Source organism: Scardinius erythrophthalmus (assembly GCF_964197995.2).
Source record: "Scardinius erythrophthalmus genome assembly, chromosome: 12".
Taxonomy (NCBI): domain Eukaryota; kingdom Metazoa; phylum Chordata; class Actinopteri; order Cypriniformes; family Leuciscidae; genus Scardinius; species Scardinius erythrophthalmus.
In genome coordinates, this window is record NC_138232.1 from 21,609,471 (window position 1) to 21,632,093 (window position 22,623).

Sequence of the window (22,623 nt, forward strand, 5' to 3'; positions counted from 1 at the left end):
TCTTAAGACGCTATGTTCAGAATGCTGAAGACTTAATGTGCATACTTGCTGGATTCTGTCCTAGCGATGGTGGTCCAGTCAGACTTGGGCTGTCACTGTGGTCAAGGGCTCTCATGAGGTACGACCAGCCGACAAATTCCTTTCTGAGCATTGGAAACGCAGCTGTATACATAATTCTCCTCAAGTCTTGTAAAAGTGCCTAGTCCTTCATGTGAATTTGAATAATGTTAATGTGAAAGGTGTACTAGTGTACACACCAAGAAATTGTGCGGTAGAGAGCACATAGTAGTACTGCATTTTTAACATTTTTTTCATGTTTAAAGTCAGTGGGGGTTGTTATTAGTGGTGCTTGCTAAAGCAAGCATCATTATTTCTATTGCTCATAATAACATTATATATATGTATATAGATATATATGTATGTATATATAGATATATATATATATATGTATATATATATATATATATATATCGTTTGAAACCGTGATTTCCCCTCCGGAAATATATATGTATATCCGTGATTTCGAAAGATTTTTGGGTGAACTATCCCTTTAATGTTGATTCATTAAACAACTTCATTCAGTGCTGACCAATTCAGTTCGATAACTAATTAAGTCTAGCAATTAATTAATAGTACTGTGAATCAGACTATAAAAGTCCCATTGTATGTGTTTTTGTATGCTATCCACAAGGTTTCATAAGAAATGTGTTTTCTTGCCCTTGCTTGCCATAATATCTCTTTATTTAATTACATGCGGTTCCTTAAATCATGCAGCTTATTAAGAAGATGCTATTACTTTTGTGATTTCGGATTTAAACAGACAGTTAAATTAATGGAGGGACCCAAGTCATTTTTTAAACTTGGGGGTGATTTTTTGACTAACGCCACTTAGCAACCACCTAGCAAGGCCCTAGCAACCACCCATAACACCGTTGTAACCACATCAACCCTGCATGTAGACCACCCTAGCATTGCAGCGACACACGTGTTCTTCAGAAAATGTAAAAATTTAATTTACAATTTGTAAAACAGATTTGAAAGTCATTTCCCGCTCTCTGTGCCGCCGCCGCTGTGGTGGTCTCAGTATGCCAGCGCACTGTTATTCCTGGAGTGCTACATCAGAGGCTGGGCCGATGGCTGGAGCCGTCTGGTTCTGGCTGAGATCCAGCAGGCAACAGCAGTGCCAGAGCGGGAGGGAGGAGCGGGCCCGTCTGCAGAGGTGTGGGTGGCCCAGTGGGCAGCTCAGTCAGAAGCAGTATTGCTCTGGGCCCCAAGGTGGTCTGTACCCTGCCTTTTGGTGGTCTTACTTAGTTTCCTCTTCTTGTTGTTTGTTAGTGATTCAGCTTGAGTCACACACTTCAAAGCCGGTTACAGTCCCCTCTCGTTTTCTCCTCTCACTCGATATCTCTCACACTCTTTCCAGCCGTTTGCAAGACAAACAAACATCCAAACCCCTCCTGACCTCCACATCTGTCTATAGATGAACACCAGCTATACAATGCAATATCTGCTTTTAATTCAGTCTTTATTGTCTTTTCATCCTACCTCATTACGAATGTTCGGTGTGAAAATTCAGTGCGACAAATATTTCAAATGGAATAAAGGGCTGTTAATGCACCTGTTCAGAAAGACACAAACATATTTGCATGACGTCACTGAGAGTTATTCTAATAGGGCTGCATGATTCATGGAAAAACTCTGAAAAAACAGGTCTACTGTGTTTGTAGTTCTGTGCAATTTCACTGTAAAAAGAATTGTTGGTTCAACTTAAAAAAAATAAGTGTTCGTCCTGACTTCATTTTGAAGTTTTGTCAACTCAAATATTCAAGTTGTCACTTTGTACAACTTCACATTTCAAGTTGACTAAACTTGAAAAACTAACTAAACTAAACTAATTTTAAGGTAACATTAACACTTACTTTTTTAAGTTGAAACAACATTTTTTTTTACGGTGTTGGTCAATATTTTGTCATTATATATCAGTATGGCTGTATAATAAGAGAGTGAATTTGTACTTACATTCAGCCCATCTTTTTTTTTTTTTTTTTTTTTTGCATTGGTCTGAACAAACAAATTGCATGCCAAACATTTGTGTTGGTGTGAACAGGCCTTCACTCTTGAAATGTCACAGTTGTTTTTGGAGGCAGGGTCACAGCGAGGGCAGAGGGGAGAGATTTAACAAAAGACTGAAGGGTGCGGCGTCAGCCTGAGCTTTTGGAGTGTGCTTGACTCTTGGGTCTCTCTCTCTAAAGCTGTAATTACAATCGAGACATCCAGATGAGCCGTGCGGCACAGCTCAGTGCACTTCGAGTGTCCTCTCTCCTCAGCGGCCAGCTATACTGGCTGGAATCCTATGTCCACTCCACATTTAAGCCAGCGGTTTGCCTGCTGGATGATTCAAAGTCACTGTTGCGTAGACAGCAGAGAGCATACGCCAACAGCACTATAGTGATGGTAATATCACATACCGACTTCCCAGCACAGAGAGGACAAGTTCTAGAGCAAAAGAAGAGTTTTATTGGGGCGAATGTGAGAGGAATAAATTAAATCTCGTGGGTCAGGATATGCAGTTATTAGCGAGCCCTTTCTCTGCTGAGTCCAGGCACACAGACGCCCCCGCTTCCTGTTCCTTGGCTATTTATACATTCATACACATCTTTAATCATTTATAGTGCAAGGAGAGGAGTGAGTGGGTTAATGAAACGGATGTGGGCTCTTGGAAGGCTTGCTTGGCGCAGGTTTTGGCGGTTAATCATATTGTAATCTTGATTCTGTCTCCACACGTGAACCTCTGCTTGGATGGTGTGAGTGGATGAGAACAACAGTCGACCTGAAAGGTCAGAGGTCACCAGTGTACGAGTAGTGAATGGAGTTTGATTGGCACAGCTCTTGAGCCATGTCTGACTGCGTCACAGTTCTCCTCTCTGTGCTGCGTTTGCACAAAATTGACTCGTTGTCCCTAAGAAGCCACTCTAAGCGAATGAACCGTTACCTCACAGGAACGCTGTGCCCTTTCACAGAGCTGCATTCTTACTCAACCTTGACTGGGATCAAATGAACAAAATGTGTCCTTGGACAAATCAAATTGACTAGGTTTTTTAGTTTCAGACTAAATCAAACATTGAAAGAGAAGAGTCCGAATGAAATCTTTTAAAGCGCATGCAAACATACAGTTCTGACTTATTACAGTTCGTACTAACCACAATTATCATCATTGTTTATTTAATTCTTCAGTGTTGTTTCTTTCAATTACAAATGTACGCTGTATACATTGATAAAGAGACATACACAAAATATACTTGTAGCTTAATTGCATGTAAACACATGCATTGCTAATAAATTTAGTCATTTTGCAGCTTTAAACAAAAGACATGCATGAGCAAATCTTGATTGATCTAAAATTAACAATCTGGGATGCTTTATTGTCCTGAAAATGTCATCATTAGTAAACTGCTATCGGTAGAGTCGTCATGTTTTGTCTATACTTGTTAAGCTGCAGCTAAATTGTGTTCTCTGGGCCGTCATGTATGGATGGCCCCTTGACCTCAGGGCTTGTGGGAGCAACTACGGCCTCTGTCTCACACTAATTATGTCACTACATTAACAAGTAGTTGTTATCCAAACCTCTTAACCCCTAGCTATGTCTGGTGTGCGACCAGATAAGGTCACCTCCCAACACAGACCTCCGTGTAGAGATAGCAGCCCTGTGCCGGTGGAACGGGAGACAGCCATACACTCTTCCTCTGAATTCTTGATAAAGCTGTGTCTGGGCTTCTCAGGAAGTAGGATACAAGGGTTTGTTGTGCCAGAGATTATGCGGCTGACCATGTAGCAATATGGAAGCCAGTCTAATAAACATTTCCCCTATTGTCAAAACTGACACTTACACTGTGTCTACATCAGACACGAACAGCAAAAACAAAAACACTTATATAATTATCAATGGCTCTGTTTACAGTGAAAGCTAAAAGACCTGCTGTATGTTGCAGATGATAACAAAATATATTTTTGACAACAAAAAGATAAAACAATACACTGTTCTTTTTATTTGATCTTAATTTATTGACTGTTTTCTTGAATATTTACAATGCATTTTACTTTATTCAAAATACTTTACAAATTTTACAACACTATATTTTAATTGAATTTTTATTTTATTCCCTACATATGTTGCATGTTCTTACTGTAGTAATTACAGAAAATTATGCATAATTACATGCAACAAACCCTAAACCAAACCCTATTCCTATTGCTAACCCTAACCATCTAGCAAGTACATGTGGTTAATTAATATTACTCAGTACTTAAGTATATAATTACACTGAAACAATGGTACCTTAAAGTCCCGATGAAATCAAGTTTTTTGGCGTTTAGTAATATGTTAGCCTTACTATTATCTATAAGGTAGTGTGCTCCAAAACAATGACAAAATTCACATTTAGATGATATAAGCATTCAAAACTAACACTATCTCACTTCTGCCAATATGGATAAATGATTTTGATGACATCAGTCTGCACTTCAGCTTCTCATCAGATTTTCTGTCCAATCAAATCAAAACGCTATTGGCTGTTCGATATGTCCCAGTCTTCCTGTTTCAATCGTCTATGGTTTCAATGAGAATTACGTCAACATATTGAATAATGCTGCGCTCGACTTCAAGGCTCTTCAGTGGGCCTTTAAAATAAAGTGTAACCTGTTTTTTTATGTAAAATGTATTAATTTATATTATATACTGTATATATATATATATATATATATATACATACAGTATATATATATATATATATATATATATATATATATATATATATATATATATATATATATATATATTACATGGCTTGGTTGAATTCCAATGTAGAATGCCATAGATATATACACTAGATGTCGCCTTGGGGTTCTAAACATGCGTCAAAAGCGCCGCCATCTTTGAACAGGGGACTTGTCATAGGAAGTAGCTAGGTAACGCTGCTATCTCCGCCTGTACTTCGAATTCATGGATGATGCCGGACTTTTGTGCTGCGTATGGATGTTCACACGAACGAAATCTAAACCAGACAGCATGGGATTACATTTACTCTGTGGATGGTAGTAGTCAAGTTGGTTTTTTTTATAAGTTAAGTGTACATTTCTCTGCTTGGAGGAAGATTCTCTCACAGAAAATTAACTGTGAATGTGCTGTACTCTTTAGATATTATTTGAAATAACCCTTGTGTTTAAAATGTACAATATGCAGGAGTTGATCCTCAATACCCACTTTTGGCTGTGTTATGCAGTGTTGTTCCTAACTTTTGATTTTTTTACCGATTGTACTCAAACCTTTTAATGGAAAAAAACAGTGTGACGCTTGTAACCTGTAAGTACAGTCCTAATAGTATGCTTGTCCTCTCCCTGTCAATCTTCAAACAGTACATCCATGATTATTATACATAGAATTTCACAAATCTTATGTATGTGTGCGTTTTGCACAAGAACAGTGGGCTCAAGGGCTTGTTTCTTCCTTGCAAACTGGGGATGGAGGTTTGGAAGGACACTGGAATTTGTGAAAATGTCAACTGTTTAAAGCCTTTCTTTAAAGTGAATTTCGTTTTGTATAAATTGTATCTTAATTTTAGTCAATTTTATTCATCAACAAATTGCCTGTTAATATAATCATGGAGGTGCCCGCGCGGTCACTTGCATTGCACGTTAACTGGAGCGCATCTCATCCTAACTTAACGAAACTCAGTGTATGCCTCACACAGACATGAGAAATACATCAAATACACAAAGCTTGATACTGTATGTCTTTAAACGAAATAATTCAAAACGAAAGAAAAAGGCTACTCTCTATGTCGCCTGGGCTACGGCAGTTCATTGGAACGCTTATAATATTTTTTTTTGCTGTGCTATAGTGAAATTTCACTGATATTGATATCTACTAGCAAAAATTTTGTTTTTATTTCTCAATACAAATGATCAGCTTTCTCACTAAAAGCTAACCATCCTCTCTATATCTCCTGATCAATGAGAGACCACCTGCCTCACCATTTCCTTTTCTACCATTTGCATTGCACAACTCCTGTTTGAGCGACTGCAACGCATGACTCTCTGTGCCTGTGCACCATTGCGCATGATGAGTTGGCAGAGTAACCGGTGACGATGGTTTACGGAAAGAGTGCTCTGCAGGAACAGTCAGTAGCTGCAGAGACCGAGCTGCTGGCAGCATGGGATCTTCTGTTTTCTGTTCACACACAGCTTGCTTTGGTTCTCCCTCCTGCAGTCGTAAAGCAATACAGAGGCTGCAGACCCAGTAAAAAAACGCCCCTCACTGGGGGTTTGACGCACTAAACACCCCCACCCACTGCAGGAGTCAAAGGGGCCCTCGGTGCCTCCTCAGAGAGATATACGTGTTAACATGCATGTGCATACAGACAAATTTCCTGTCTTGCACAAGTTTTGCATGATAATTCTGCTGTATTTAGCTCATGAATAATGGGACTGGAATGATATGTAACTTTGATCTGCTGCTGGCTGCTCATAGGAAACAAAGTAGCATGTCAATATCAACTTTTTTGTTGTTGTTTTCAATCCAGGTCTGTGAAGATAATCAAAGATGTCGTCTAAGCAAAGCTCTAATAATATAGCCCAGGCCAGAAGGACTGTTCAGCAGCTAAGGATAGAAGCTAACATAGAGAGAATAAAGGTACAGTAAATGAATTGTTCATCAATCATTAAATAAAAGTGCTGTGGCATAACATAAATATTTGAATACCATCCGTTACACAGTAAGTGAAACTTTTGGACACACTTGGTTTAATTTGTTTCTCATGATGCTAAAGATGTTGTGAAATGGTTAATAAATTGTGCCTTTGCTTGATTTTTACAAAATTTTAATTGGATTTAAATAAAAAAATAAAGTTGGAAAAATATGGAAACAGTAAACTGTTTAAATGGCATACTAAACGGCACTTTATGAGATGGCTGAGAGTAGGAGCATGCAGAGCTGTAAATCGAGAAACAGGATGGTTTGAAGAAGCTAAATTATAGTTTTTTTTATTTCTTTTTTGTTTTAACTGAATTTAATTCATATTGAATTTTTTTGCTCAAAAGAAAAATCCTATACTTCCATGTGTGTTATTTTTAGGGCTGTCAGTTTAATATTTTACCGTATTTTATTTACTTTTTAATTTTTTTTTTTTTTTTTTTTTTGCTAGGGCATTGGATAACCCCTTGTCCCCTTCCCATTAATTTGACTAAATGTAATAATTTGATATAAAAAAAAATATAATTGACAGTCCTAGTTATTTAATACTTTTGATGACTTTACATTTATTTTGAAATGTGGTATTGGTTAAAGAACTTATCTTTTAGGTTGTAGGCTCACAAGAGCTTTTTCAGAAGAACTAAAGTCATATAATTTACAGAATTTAAATTTTTTTTTATAAACTTCAATGAAATCTGTATGCACTTCTTTCTTCTGTGAAACAGGGAAAAAATGATTTTGAAAAATGACTTAGTGGTTTTTTGTCATAGTACAATAAAAGTCAATTGTATTCAGTATTGTCTTGGACACCACTGATGTTCATTGCATGGACAAAAATAGTTGGAATTTTATCTTTTTGCATTTTACATATGACCAAAAGTCATATAATTGACAGAATTTTCAAGTTTGAATGAACTATCACTTCAACAACTAATTAATAGTTAATTTACTTGTACACAAATCTCTCAAATTTCACATTGTGTCTCTTCTCTGCAGGTGTCTAAGGCTTCTGCAGACCTCATGCATTACTGCAGCGAACATGCCAAGTATGACCCTCTGCTTATGGGTATCCCAGCCTCAGAAAACCCTTTTAAAGATAAAAAGCCCTGCACTATATTGTAATGGGATGCTTGAACTCTTGATGTGTGTTTTGATGTTCCTTTTATTGTTATTTTTTTGAGAGAGAAAATGATCTTCAAACATCCATTCCCTATTTGCCTTAAAGTGAACTAAACCCCAAGTCATTATTTGATTGTATCCACAAATCTCCTGACTAGAAATGTTCATGTTGTCTATGAAAAGGAGAGTCAAAGCACCTAGTAAACAAATCATTTGTGGTGCAAAGACAAAACCAACCCATGAATGAATTTTTAGCTTTAGGGCACAGCACAGATGACTTGTTTGCTTTGTGATGGAGTCCACTGATGTGGTTGTGTCTCCTACAAATAAAGGGTGAGGTCAGAGTGGGCGCTAGTATCACAAAGCACAGGAAACGATCATTTAATGACTGCAGTCTGTATTATATATCTGCAGATAAGCAGAGCCTCATTTGCAGTGCTTTTGACCCTATCTGATGCTTTTAAAGGTGTTCAGTCACAGGGAGTGTGGAGGGTTGATGTGAGGGGTGAAATGTCAGCATCATGAATGCGTGAAGGGTGCTTGTGCTCATTGGAGGAGGAAACAGGTGTCTTTGGAGGCGTCACATTGACGCAATGCTGCTCCGGCCCTCCCTCATTAACTTACTCTTTGAACAATGGAGTGATACAAGGCTAACCGCTCCTGTCAAAACACTACACACAACGTCGTGCCCTTTTCTTTTTCTCTTTTTCTTTTTTTCTCCAGGGGAGCTGTGTTTCAAAAGTTCAACAACTGCCTAATCTTGCAGATCAGCATTTTAAGAGTAACCTAATACAAAATAATGTTTCATGTGGAAATGTTGTTTATTCCAGCCAGACAAATGTCGGTAACACTTTACAATAAGGTTCAATTCATTGATTGCTTAAACTTGAAATGTTAAAAATGTAAAAATTCTATTAAACAAAGATGCATTAAATTGATCAAAAGTGACAGTAAGCACATTTGTTACAAAAAAAATCTGTTTCTAATTAACTTTCTATTCCTAAAAGAATCCTGGAAAAAAATATGGTTTCCACTGAAATATTTAGCGATACACGACTGTTTTTAAACTGTGATAATAAGAACTGTTACTTGAGCACCAAATCAAAGCTGATTTTTGATGTAACGACTGCAGAAAATGTTGCTTTGCCATTACACTAATAAATTGTATTTTAAAGTATACTTAAATAGAAAACTGTTATTTTAAATTGTAATAATATTTCACAGTGTATCCTGTTTTTACTGTATTTTTTTAAATTAAATTACAGTTTTTTTTAGTTCATCAATATACTCACCCTCATATGGAAGCTTGTTTCCGCCACTGAATAAAACATTTTAAAAGATAATTGCGACTTTTTATCTAACAATTGCGAGTTTACATCTCGCAATTGTGACTTTATTTCTCAGAATTGCGAAATATAAAGTCAGAATTGCGTGAAATAAAGTCAGAATTCTGAGATATAAAGTCAGAATTGCGAGATATAAAGTCACAATTGCGTCTTATAAAGTCAGAATTCTGACTTTTTTTCTCGCAATTGCGACTTTATATCACGCAATTCTGACTTTATATCTCAGAATTCTGACTTTATAACACATAATTGCGAGTTTATATCTCGCAATTCTGACATCTTTTCTCAGAATTGTGAGATATAAAGTCCAATTCTAAGGAAAAAAAAAAAGACTTTTTTAGATATAAATGATATAAAGTCGCAATTGCGAGAAAAAAATTGTGACTTTATTTCACGCAATTCTGACTTTATATCTCGCAATTCTGACTTTAAAACACGCAATTGCGACTTTATTTCACGCAATTCTGACTTTATATCTCGCAATTCTGAGAAATAAAGTCAGAATTGCGAGATGTAAACTCGCAATTGTGAGATAAAAAGTCACCATTATCTTTTATTTTTTTTTATTTTGTGGCAGAAACAAGCTTCCGTACCCTCATGTCGTTCCAAACCCGTAAGACTTTCGTTCATCTTAGAAACACAGATGAAGATGTTTTAAATTAAACCTGAGATTTCTGTCCCTTAGTTGAAAGTCTACTCAACTACAATTTTTTCGCTTAAAAAAGTTCAGAAACAGATCTTAAAACTAATCCGTATGAATTGAGTGGTTTAGTCCAAATTTTGTGAAGAGATTCGATCGCTTTATATGATGAACAGATTTAATTTATGCTTTTATTCACATATAGTTAACATTGATCAGCGAACATAAACAGAAGCTCAACCGCACATGGCGCACAAGAGCAAACCTCATTGGTTCTTGCGGAAGCTCAAACGTGCAGCGTAATGCGAGAATGAACCTCATTGGTTCATGAGGAAGTTCAAACATGCTGTGTGTAACACTGAACCTCATTGGATCTTGCAAAAGTTCAAATGTGCTGCGTAACACGAGAATGAACCTCATTGGTTCTTGCGGAAGCTCAGAAGTGCGGTGTAACACACGAGAATGAACCTCATTGGTTCTTGCAGAAGTTCAAATGTGCTGTGTAACACAAGAATGAACCTCATTGGTTCTCGCACGTCAAGTAAGCATGCTTGAGCTTCTGTTTACCATTACTAATGTGTGCGTTGATTATATATGAATAAAAGCCTAAATATATATATATATATATACATGTCGTCTTTTTTATTTTTTTATTGTAAAGTATTACCAAACTGTGTTTGTTTTACCCATTTCACAGAACCCCCATTCTTTAAAAAACTTTTGAAAAACTTCTGAATTTGCATTAGGATACTTTGACTCTTGTTATTACCCTGTGTATTATAGATACAGTAGCAACAATTTATTGCAGATCATGGTACATAATATATTATAACCCTTTAATGATTATTTACAAGATGCCTTATACCGTAAATGTATGCATTTCTTCTGATTGTTTCTTTATTATGTCAAACTTTTAATGTCATTGTGCCATCTCATTCTGGGATCTAACCAGCAATAGAAACTCACGTAGGTTCACGTATATATGATTTTTCTGTACACATCGAGCACACAATGATTTCTATGATTGTGGTGATTTTTGTGACTGTTCATATTCATGCATTTTGACATCATTCCATGTTTACAACTCCTGTACCTTTTTTGTAAAACTCTTGTGAATTGCCATGCATATAATGAAAGTGAGCGTGTAATGCTTTCATGACACAGCTGGCAGAAAACAACTTCACCAGACCAGCAGAACCAGCCTCACTGAAGTATTCCTGACTCGTTCACTGTGTCGAGACAACAGCCAGAGTTAAACTACTGTGAACTAGTGGTGCTGCTGTCCCACAGACATCTTCTGGATACCCAGGCCGACATCTGATCCTTGCCTGTGCAACAATAATGATTTATCATTCAACTGAACTTGCAACTGTGCTAAACCACAATCTTATTTGAACAACAGCATGCTTTGAATGGCAATTTCAGCCTTGCTTTCTCATTGAGCGATGCTTTTAAAGTGACATTTTTGCAATGTTTCCCAAAAGTAGTATTGAGTTGTCTCAGTGGCCTGTTGTTATTTGGACAATTGTGTTTTTCCTGATGCAGTGGTCATTTCTAAAGGTGCTTTTGTATTGTAAATATGACATGCACAAGCTTTTCAGTCTGCCTTCTTATCTCTTTTTGCCTTTGAAAAATATATATCTTTTTTATATGAAGAGCATTCAGTGTCATCATATATAAATGAATTTTCCATCTTCCTTTCATTGTGCAGAATTCCAGAACTGGGTACCAATACATTGGGTTGTAGATGTTGTCTTTTTCCAACAAAATATAGTTTTATTCTCAGACTTGTTGTCTTGTTTATGCATGTTCTCCAGTATTAAATTTACATTTAATTAAATTAAAAATGTATTTATATTGCACTTTTCACAATACATATTGTTTCAAAACAGCTTTTATAAAATGCATGTTTCAATGTTACAATCATATTTAGCAAATGCTAATACAAGCAGAAACAATTATTAGAAAGTTATATACAGTATATGGGTGGTTCTTCAACTACGGGCACTTTTGGCCTTGTGAACTTGAGGTAAAAAAAAGTGTTCAAATCAAAATGGTCACAGTCTAACCGTTAAATATAACTAGTCTAGTTTAATGATCCATAAGAGAACGCACTTACATTATAAGACAAATTGGTGTTTTTTGACATATTTTCCGATCCACACTGAACAAATGTAATTTCCATCACATGCAAATATTTGATTATTATTTAAAATTATTATGATATACATAATTTCTTAACAGTGTAAAACCACTTTCACACATAGTTTTACCAATTTATACCTATATTGCAATTACCATAGATTTGTGGATTAAGTAAATTAATTGTCATGAGGCCCAAACACAAAGCTTACATCCACCACAACCTGAAATATAATACTGCATTGGTTAGATACATTTCAGAAAAATAACTACTTGTGTTATTACATTAAGTGGAACATTATCCCATAAACTATGCAGAAATTTTTAATGAGTGATTAGAATTTTGTACATATTTTTTAAAAAGTTATGAGGTGGTGGAAATGACTGGGTGTTGTAGAAATGACAATGAATGGACATCCATGTAGAAAAACAGAAAACATTTATTTGAAACCCATTTAACAAATCATTAGTCATTAGTCTCTGTTTGGTTCCATACAGATGAACAGTTACAGTCTTACTGTAAACAACTTTAACCACAAATAGTGAGACCTTTATCCAGTTGACCTCCGCAGCATCTTAAAAATAGATGAAAAGGCATTTAAACAAATATATATTTGAATAAATACATTAGCGTTGTACATTTCAATAAATAAAATATTCATATGTAGCCACTGAATCTATGAATTCCACCTTGTAAGCATAAATGTCATTTCCACCTCACCTTTGTCATTTCCACCCATGAAGGTAATGCGGTGGAAATGACGGTAATGTGGTGGAAATGACGGTGGTGGAAATGATAATCCTACAGCATTTTGTAAAAAAATCCAAGCTAGTATTACATATTAGCTATGAATTGGTAGTTAGCATTGCATGCATGCAAAATACATCTATTTGTGTTAAAAACTCTATTTATTTACAAACTCATTTATTGTTACGCCATGTTTGGAAATGACATACAATAAAAATATTTTCATTTTAGGCAACATTTACCTTGAGTTTTCTTCTCCAAGTTGCTGAAGAAATTTGAAATCTCCTCCATGTCAGACATGTACTGTGATGTCATTGTTCATCTCCATAGAAACTACCCAAACAATCTTTCAAAAAAACTTTTTAAAGGGACATTACAGCGTTGTGGTGGAAATTACGGCAATACTGTTGGACAACTATATTTTGTATATAAAATCACATTAATAGTTGTCTGACCTTAAATACCTCAATTATGTTTTGATTATTTTACTGATAGTTTATTCAGTCATATTAAAAAAAAATAGATAAATCATTTTTTTACACTTCTTTTTCATTATTGAAGGTCAGAAGTCTGGGTGTGGGACAAGCACAAAACAGCAATATTTGCATGTATAATGATGTTTAAAAAGGTGAAAAAATCATCGTAGACTACCGGTAAAAAGTTCCTAAAGTACTTTCATTGTAAATTTAACTATGAAAGTGTTAATTTTTCAAAATTAAATGTTTTTTATAAAATATGATCAAAGGACATGAAAGTGCCCATAGTCTAAGAATTGCCCATATATACACTCTAAAGGATTATTAGGAACACCTGTTCAATTTCTCATTAATGCAATTATCTAATCAACCAATCACATGGCAGTTGCTTCAATGCATTTAGGGGTGTGGTCCTGGTCAAGACAATCTCCTGAACTCCAAACTGAATGTCAGAATGGGAAAGAAAGGTGATTTAAGCAATTTTGAGCGTGGCATGGTTGTTGGTGCCAGACGGGCCGGTCTGAGTATTTCACAGTCTGCTCAGTTACTGGGATTTTCATGCACAACCATTTCTAGGGTTTACAAAGAATGGTGTGAAAAGGGAAAAACATCCAGTATGCGGCAGTCCTGTGGGCGAAAATGCCTTGTTGATGCTAGAGGTCAGAGGAGAATGGGCCGACTGATTCAAGCTGATAGAAGAGCAACTTTGACTGAAATAACCACTCATTACAACCGAGGTATGCAGCAAAGCATTTGTGAAGCCACAACACGCACAACCTTGAGGCGGATGGGCTACAACAGCAGAAGACCCCACCGGGTACCACTCATCTCCACTACAAATAGGAAAAAGAGGCTACAATTTGCATGAGCTCACCAAAATTGGACAGTTGAAGACTGGAAAAATGTTGCCTGGTCTGATGAGTCTCGATTTCTGTTGAGACATTCAGATGGTAGAGTCAGAATTTTTGCGTAAACAGAATGAGAACATGGATCCATCATGCCTTGTTACCACTGTGCAGGCTGGTGGTGGTGGTGTAATGGTGTGGGGGATGTTTTCTTGGCACACTTTAGGCCCCTTAGTGCCAATTGGGCATCGTTTAAATGCCACGGCCTACCTGAGCATTGTTTCTGACCATGTCCATCCCTTTATGACCACCATGTGCCCATCCTCTGATGGCTACTTCCAGCAGGATAATGCACCACGTCACAAAGCTCGAATCATTTCAAATTGGTTTCTTGAACATGACAATGAGTTCACTGTACTAAAATGGCCCCCACAGTCACCAGATCTCAACCCAATAGAGCATCTTTGGGATGTGGTGGAACGGGAGCTTCGTGCCCTGGATGTGCATCCCACAAATCTCCATCAACTGCAAGATGCTATCCTATCAATATGGGCCAACATTTCTGAAGAATGCTTTCAGCACCTTGTTGAATCAATACCACGTAGAATTAAGGCAGTTCTGAAGGCGAAAGGGGGTCAAACACAGTATTAGTATGGTGTTCCTAATAATCCTTTAGGAGAGTGTAAGTCAAGTCACCTTTGATATGGCGCTTTTTACAATGCAGATTGTTTCAAAGCAGCTTTACAGTGATAACAGGAAAATAATGCAACAAAGTTTGTTTTTTGGCTGTGCAGCAGATCTAGAAGAAAATAGTGTCATAGTCCAGCTTAAGTAAGTACAAGTGTTGATTCATTTCGGTTTTGGGGTCAATAAGAAACTGATACTTTTATACGGCAAGGACACATTGAGTTGATTAAAAGTGACAGTAAAACTAATTTATATCAAAAAAACTTTTTTTTAATAAATGCTTTTCTTTTGAACTTTCAGTTTTGGAGAAAATCCTGAAAAAAATGTATCATGGTTTCCACAAAAATATTAAGCAGCATAACTGTTTTCAACATTGATAATAATATTAACACCAAATCAGATTATTAGAATGTTCTCTGACGTATCATGTGACACTGAAGAGTAATGGCTGCTGAAAATTCAGCCTTAATTGTAATACTTCACAATATTGCTATTTTTACTCTATTTTGGATCAAATAAATGCAGCCTTTATGCATTATAATAACTGCATAAAGGCAATCAAATCAAACAATCTGTCATAGGTGCACTCAAAATCAAACCTTTTAAAAAAGTATTTTTGTCGTATTATCAAGTTTGTTTGTTTTTTGCCAATAGACGTATATGTGTATGTAATAACTTATGCTTTCCAGCCAGGTGTTCATGGTCTCACTTCTCCCACTCTCTGATATTGTTTTATTTGGGTCTCTGCTCCAGGTCAAAGCTTTGTTGTTATGCAATGATCAGTAGAGCTCCTCTCATACCCGCTACACTCAGAAACAGGTCAGACTGTATTTACTGCCCTAGATCGATGTTATCAGTGGAGCTTCTTGCGGTTGATTGATGAACTGGCTTTGTGCTCTTGTCAATTTTAGTGACAGAGTTACATGTCATCTCGGGTGGAAAGGCTCCAGGATAAACCCCGTAATCCTGTTTAAGGAAAACAAGGAGCCATTTATTTGTTATTATTCAGCTATATATGCCAGAGCTTTCCGAGACCACAGGTGTCCATTAATGAATATAGGACGTTAATTTGGCTTGGTATTTCAGGATTTTTGCCTGTGTAATAGTATTTCTCTCCTGAGGTTAAAACAGTTCATCTCACCACTGCAGAACCTAGTATGGTCACCCTTTAGTTTAGGGTCCAGTTCTCACTATTAATTAACTAAATATTAATTACGACTTTTGCCTCAATAAACTCATAATTATTAATAGTAAGGTAGTTGTTAAGTTAAGGTATTAGGATTATTGGATGTGAAATATGGCCATGCAGAATAAAGCATTAATATGTGCTTTATAAGTAAACAGCCAATATCCTAGTAATATGCATGCTAATAAGCAACTAGTAAGAATTGGACCCTAAACTAAAGTGTTACCATTTGAACAAACTAAAGGCACTACAATGATGTACTAAAACCAGAAAAGTTTTTCCTTTGATTTTCGTGTACAGACGACAATATGTCAAATGTGTCAAAAACATCTGAAACCAAAAACAAAAAAACCCAGCTGTATTTTTCATGCCAGGCCAGTAGTTGGCGATGTTACTTTGTTAAGAAACCCTACAAGCCTATAGACTGAACATGTAATTCGCATGCGCATGACGTAACCATTTGCACAAATTCGCTTTTTTGTAGTTTACACAGAGACAATAACGGCATCGTTTTGAAATCCTTTTTCAAAAGTTTGCTTTTTCAGACCCCCAAAACAAGGTTGGCGTGTAAATGAACGGCCAAAACACATAAAAAGTGTTCCGTTTTTAGTTGAAAATGGTGTTGTGTTAGCAGCCCCTAAGGGCACCAAATAATGAGGAACTCAACAAGAAATAGGTGAACAACATAATTAGTAATCATGGAAACAAACTAGTGACAAGAACAAAAGGAAACAGGAATGAAACACTATTGTTCAAAAGTTTGGGGTCAGTAAGATTTTTTAATTCCCCTTATGCTCACCAAGGCTGCATTTATATAATCAAAAATACTGAAAAAAAAGTAAAAACTGAAATATTATTACAGTTTAAAATAACTGTTTTCTATTTTAATATATTTAAAAATATCATTTATTCCTGTGATGGAAAAGCTGATTTTTTTTAAGTCTTCAGTATCACATGATCCTTCAGAAATCAATCTAATGCTGATTTGGTGCTCAAGAAACATTTCTTATTATCGTCAATTTTAAAAACACTTGTGCTGCTTAATTTTTTTCCCCAGGATGCTTTGATTAATAGAAAAAACAATTTATTTGAAATAGATTAATAGATTTTTTAACAATGTAAAAGTCTTTACTGTGACTTTTGATCAATATATTGCACACTTATTGAATAAAATAATTAATTTCCTTCAAAGTATAGTGTAATCATGCATGATTTTGCAAGTAAAGGATTACTTACAGTAGCTTTTTACCCCTCTGGGAAGAGGAACATTAAATTGTTTGATCTGTGGCACTGCAGTTAGTCCCTTCAGAAACATTTGCATTCCTCATGTGTGGGAACAGTCGACGTCTCACTTCCACCTATAAAATCATGGCCCCAAACGCATAAAGCTGGAGTTTCCCAGCTCTAGGCACTTTTAGCAAGAAAGTACCACAGTGTCACACCATTTACCTGCGCACCTGTACTTAGCAGGATGAGGTTAATGGAAGGCCGGGTGGTAGAAACTCCAAAGGTCACTGCAGCAGGGGCATAATGTCAGCCCTGTTTACTTCAGCCTAGGACAGAAATATCCCTCCCAAAATGGTCAGTCTGGCTCTCTGATGGGGCTTTTGCATCACAGTTGTGTGTGTAGTCAAGTGTAGTAAAGATCCAAGTGTAGCTTCAAATGTATTTCTTAACTAAAACACGTTACATCTGCCAAAGACTCCCCTTGCCAGAAACCCTAGGTGGAAAGGCTCATTTAAGCTACAGTATAGGAATATATGCAGGGTTTTGTTTTTTTTTTTGTTTTTTTTGCATAGTTGTCAGTATAATTATTCTGCTCAATAAATTGAATGATTTCTGACCTTTAAAAAACAGAATGGTCATTAATGTCAAAGTTAATTTCAACATTTTTACATTTTTTAAATCAAAAGTTGTTAATATTTTAAGAATAGTAAATGCACTGTGAACCAAACAAGAACAAGAACAAACATTGAAGAATTGTATTTTTATTATCTAACATTAACAAAGATTATTAAATGCTGCAAATATATTGCTTGTTGTTGTTCGTTAGCCAATGCATTAACTAATGTTAACAAATGGGACCTTATTCTAAAGTTACTGATTAACGTTAAGTGAGTTAGATGATAACAAAGATTATCTAAATAAATAAAAAAAGGGAAATGAACACGCACAATTAAATAACCAATAAATAAAAATAAACAAATAATAATATTGATGGATGGATATGTTCCCATGTCTTGCATCCATAGTTTAAGGGAACATGACCACTGAGGATCAGTTTCCTGTTTGAAAATATGGCCGAATGACCCAGTTCCTTTGTACAAACTGTTTCCCAACAGCAGCTGCTTAAGAGAAATGCAGCAAAGCTTTAGCTGGAAATGAAACAACAGTTCACAGACAGTCAATATTAGGGTCTTTCCAGTCTTTTCTCTCTTTATCCTGTCTCATTCTTGTAAACTCAGCAAAAGTCAAGTCAAGTCACCTTTATTTATATAGCGCTTTTTACAATACAGATTGCATCAAAGCAGCTTCACAGTGATAACACGAAAATAATACAACAAAATATCCCCAACTAAGCAAGCCAAAAGCCAAGGCAACAGTGGCAAGGAACCAAAACTCCATCAGGTGACAGACTGGAGAAAAAAAACCTTGGGAGAAACCAGGCTCAGTCGGGGCCAGTTCTCCTCTGGCCAACAGTGTATGATTATGATCCAGGCAGCATTACAGATCAGAAGGAACAGAGGGCTATTTTTAGTTGTCAGCTCTCCTGCTGCAGCCTTGAATAGCCTTGCCTCTTTCGATTTTATTTGCGCACATTTAAGCTTTAAAAGCCATCGTTTTGCATGTCCCCCACCCCGTCTGTATGCTGATGCTGTCAGGTATGATTCACTCTCTCAGTGCCATTTCTGTTTCTGGCTTGGTCAGGGCCCGGATTATCTTCTGTTTTGTGTAAAGACACAAGGCTGTGATGACCCGATGTCATGCGTCTCCCAGCTGCCGTAGTGAACGTAATGGAATTCTCTTGTGGAAGCCTACTTGTGGAAATACCTTCTTTTTTTTTTAGCAATACAAGAGAAGAAAGCTGTTGGACGGTTTTCAAAATGCTGTTGACAAAATAAAGCCCAATGACACTTCAAAACTGCCCTCTACAACATCAAAATGTACCTGCCACTTGAAACATTTAGCATACGGTGCATTTAAATGATCAAATTTAGTTGCAAAGTCATAGTTTTTTTTAGCAAATAAATGTCATTTTTTGTGTGTTTTTTTTTACACGTTCATTGACCATGTTTAAAGTACTGTAGGAATACACGGATAATTAAATTCTGCCTGATTCCGACAAGTCAATAATAGTTTATTTTATGGCCGACGATCAAAAAAATAGCCTTAAAGAATATTCAAATTCTAAAGTTTTTTCTAAAGCAACTAATTTATATCTAAATCAAAGACTGTTTTATATTCCCTTTTAAGTAATAATACAGGACATCATAAGGAATGATCTTAAATTCCAAAACATTGTGCACCCATAAGTTTACAGGAACATCTTGTGACCTGTTTGTACTGATATTTGAATTCTGATAAGCCAATAATATTATTTTAATTTTATGGCCAATGAATGAACAATTTCTAAAGAATAAAATATTAAAAACTAAAACCAGTCCCAAGAGGGGTTTATGCATCTGAACATTTTAATGTAACATATGCAAAATACATTTTCATTTTAAGATTTGCTAAAGATTACTTAAGTGTTGTTAAATTATTAGCACTTTTAAGGATTAGCACTTAGTGTTAGGTGGTCGCAAAGCTAATCTAGCTGTAAAAATTGAGCATGCACAATTAAATATACAAAATAATCTGATTCGAATATCAGCCGATAACCAATATGGTACCAACATGTTGTGCAGAACTAGTTCAATGAACTCACAGACAATAGAAACACTGCCAAAGACATATACATGGGTCAGACATTTTATTTTTAACAATATCTGAAGATGAAAGCAACAATATAAATACAATTAATAAATTAACAGTTTAAAATACAGAGAACATCTTCCAGTATAGTTAAAATGAAAACAAGGAACTCATTTCTATCTAAATCAATAATGTTTTATATTCCCTTTTAAATAATTAGGACAGCATTAATATCATAAGTTGTCTTTAAATTGCAGCGTGTCTGCAAAAGGGTCATGCCCAACATTTAACAGTCCATCTGATCTGCGACATCCGATCACATTTCATTGAGCAGATTCCAGTTGGACTCACTCCAGTCTCTCAGGTCACTCCTAGTCCTCTAATCCAGCTTGTGTGATTCAGTTTCCTGTACGGTCTCATTCCCGGCAAACTGTGGAACTTGTGATTCCCTGGAAGCACTGCGAACATAGTGCTGAGTCATTCTTCCTGCTCTGAGGTGAAACCATGAATCGACCGTCCAGCATGACACACAAAATCCACACTTCTGATCATTGGGTTTGCTGGAATACATTTCATCCATTGAATTTCATTAATCCCCCTCATGTCTCATTCTCACTGGCATTAAGCTTCATCCAGAGCACGAATCTAGTGCAGTAGCCCGTAAAAGCGGTGACATTGTTTGTCCACTTCTGTTCATCGTTCGGGGAGATTGATAACCGGCACCCACTGGTCCAAACCCCGGCTGTCTCTGCAGAATCGATTCAGTTTGCTGAGGGCTGGATCCTTCCACGTGGATGACTGCGGATTCTGTGAAGGAAAAAAGAGAAACATTGTGAGTGAAGTGCACTTGTATATCGCATGTATTCCAGATCAATTCAGTAGGTCTGCGAGAGTCTGGCGGTAAGTGATTTTAACAGCTGCTGTTAACTGACAAGCACTTGTTTTCAAAGGGCCTCTCTCTAATTTGTTAAAGATGGTCACTTCACAGAGCTTTTTCTTCCAGGAAACGGTGTTTGCAGAAATGCCCCACTGTTGCACAGGAAGTTCTGCGAATACTAAAGGCGGCCACAGAAGTTCAGCAGTGCCATTAGATCACTCTGAAGAGCTGCCAGTTTACTGCAGCTCCAGACCGGCTGGAATTCCACATCACAGACACTCTGAACGGATCGTTGAACTTTAAACTACTTCAGGCATGCCGTTCTCAAAGAGTTTAACTAATCCTTTCCTGGCAGTTAATATGAATATGCATGAACAAGTCTGCAGCTGTGATCGAAGCAATTGCGTGCAAGCAATAAACTGATACAAAGAGTATGAAATGACACATACGGTGACTAACACACAGTGTAGGTCCATCGACTCTCCTCCCGGTTTCACACCCTCCAGGATCTCTGCCAGACGTCTCATGTTGTTCACTCGCAAGATATTGATGTCATTCTCGCAACAGAACGCTTGGATCAAGGTGAAGTGAATCTGGAGCGCGACATCTTTCACATCCTCCTCGTCTGTGGCCAGCAGACATAAGACCACGTTGTCTGGGTCCCTGCGAAAATGTCAATGAAAGTACATTTAAAAATGTGCAAAAGCAGGGAAATATCCAATGGAAATTTTAATCTTAAGGTGCGATCACATTGGCAAAAAAGATCCAATGTCTATTGGCAATAGTGATATAACCCAGGTATGGTTTGGATGGAAAGGGTCTTCCAATGTTCACTTACACATTAAGTGACTTCGCTGCCTCATAAACTCCCACAGTGATGCATCCCTGAGGTAATGCAGCAGTCAGAACCTCTTCCAGTGCCTTTTCAACAGTGTCCATTCTAAGAGATGATTAAAAAAAACACATCAGCTTTAACATACAGGAGATCCCTCATACAAACTGAACAATACGATTCTCACGGTTTGCAAAAGAATAGAGGAAATCTGATCAATGTCACACAAGTTGTTTGGTCGAACTTCTGCAGGAGTTCCTTGCAGCAAATAAGTATTTAAGAAAGAAAGAGACAAATGTGCAATGTTCGTTAATAAAGCAGACCACCATATGGTAAAAAAAAAAAAAAAAAAATCGGGAAATTATTGTGATCTTTCAACGGCACAAACGGACAACAGGCACGGTCAAACTAATATGCAACAACACCTGTGAGTTTTATATAAAAACATACCTTTCCGTTGCGTTGTCTCCACACGGTTCTTCAAAAGTCATATTGCACATTAGAAACGGATATCCTTTAAGTATGTGCTCTCTGTTAATTAAGTAATCCTGTGCAAACCAGACAGGAATATGCAGCTCGTGCAGAGTGGAGTGCTAAAATGACACTCACGACGATACGTACGTGAGACAGTAGAGCACTCTACTCGCCCCGGTCTCATTTACATACCGTCCCTGATTGGTCAGCTCACATGGACGCGCACACATGAACACGGAGAGCAATTAAATACAGTTGCAATTAAAACCGCTGAATATATATTCTAAATATATATTATATGCTTGCACAATAATTTGTAGTCAATCACTTAAGAATACACTAACAAATCAAAATAAATAATGTTGCTTCAGGCCAACTTAATCTTTCTAAAACGTCGAAATTTGAGTGATCATCAACGTGACTAAAGTGACATCTGGTGGCGGATTAGTGAAGTCTTCGAATTGTTTAACTTCAATTTTTGAAATGTGCTTGCTTATTGAAATTATACTATTTAAATAAGCTGAATAAGCTAAAATATAAATATGGACATTTTGCATCATTGTGCTAGTTAGGTAAAATAAACTTAAA

General features: G+C 36.6%; 2 protein-coding genes across 3 annotated transcripts in view; one reads left to right on the forward strand and one right to left on the reverse strand.

Moving 5' to 3' along the window:
• Window positions 1-9,046, forward strand: part of gng12b (guanine nucleotide binding protein (G protein), gamma 12b) — a 62,027-nt gene extending 52,981 nt beyond the window's left edge. Inside the window, exons 2-3 of one of the 2 annotated variants that reach the window (XM_081380346.1) lie at window positions 6,579-6,688; window positions 7,745-9,046. In XM_081380346.1, the coding sequence (XP_081236472.1) occupies window positions 6,599-6,688; window positions 7,745-7,870 (216 nt within the window). In that variant the 5' untranslated portion in view covers window positions 6,579-6,598 and the 3' untranslated portion in view covers window positions 7,871-9,046. Of the gene's footprint in view, window positions 1-6,506; window positions 6,689-7,744 lie in introns of those variants that run through there. The other variant, XM_081380347.1, reaches the window with a different exon arrangement.
• A 10,849-nt stretch (window positions 9,047-19,895) lies between these two features.
• Window positions 19,896-22,257, reverse strand: gadd45ab (growth arrest and DNA-damage-inducible, alpha, b). Its single transcript, XM_081381463.1, has 4 exons — window positions 22,012-22,257; window positions 21,568-21,669; window positions 21,179-21,392; window positions 19,896-20,659 (listed from the first exon to the last, which is right to left on the reverse strand). Exons 1-4 carry the CDS (start codon window positions 22,059-22,061, stop codon window positions 20,546-20,548), a joined length of 480 nt encoding a protein of 159 aa, XP_081237589.1. The 5' UTR covers window positions 22,062-22,257; the 3' UTR covers window positions 19,896-20,545.
• Between the last annotated feature and the right edge of the window lie 366 nt (window positions 22,258-22,623).

What these genes read in the sequence shown, in the direction of transcription:
- gadd45ab (XM_081381463.1), bottom strand. Translation starts at nt 22,061, where the DNA reads ATGTGCAATATGACTTTTGAAGAACCGTGTGGAGACAACGCAACGGAA. An exon ending in GCAGCGAAGTCACTTAATGT is followed by an intron (nt 21,393 to 21,567) that starts GTAAGTGAACAT and finishes ACATTTTCGCAG; the next exon opens with GGACCCAGACAACGTGGTCT. An exon ending in TACACTGTGTGTTAGTCACC is followed by an intron (nt 20,660 to 21,178) that starts GTATGTGTCATT and finishes TTTCCTTCACAG; the next exon opens with AATCCGCAGTCATCCACGTG.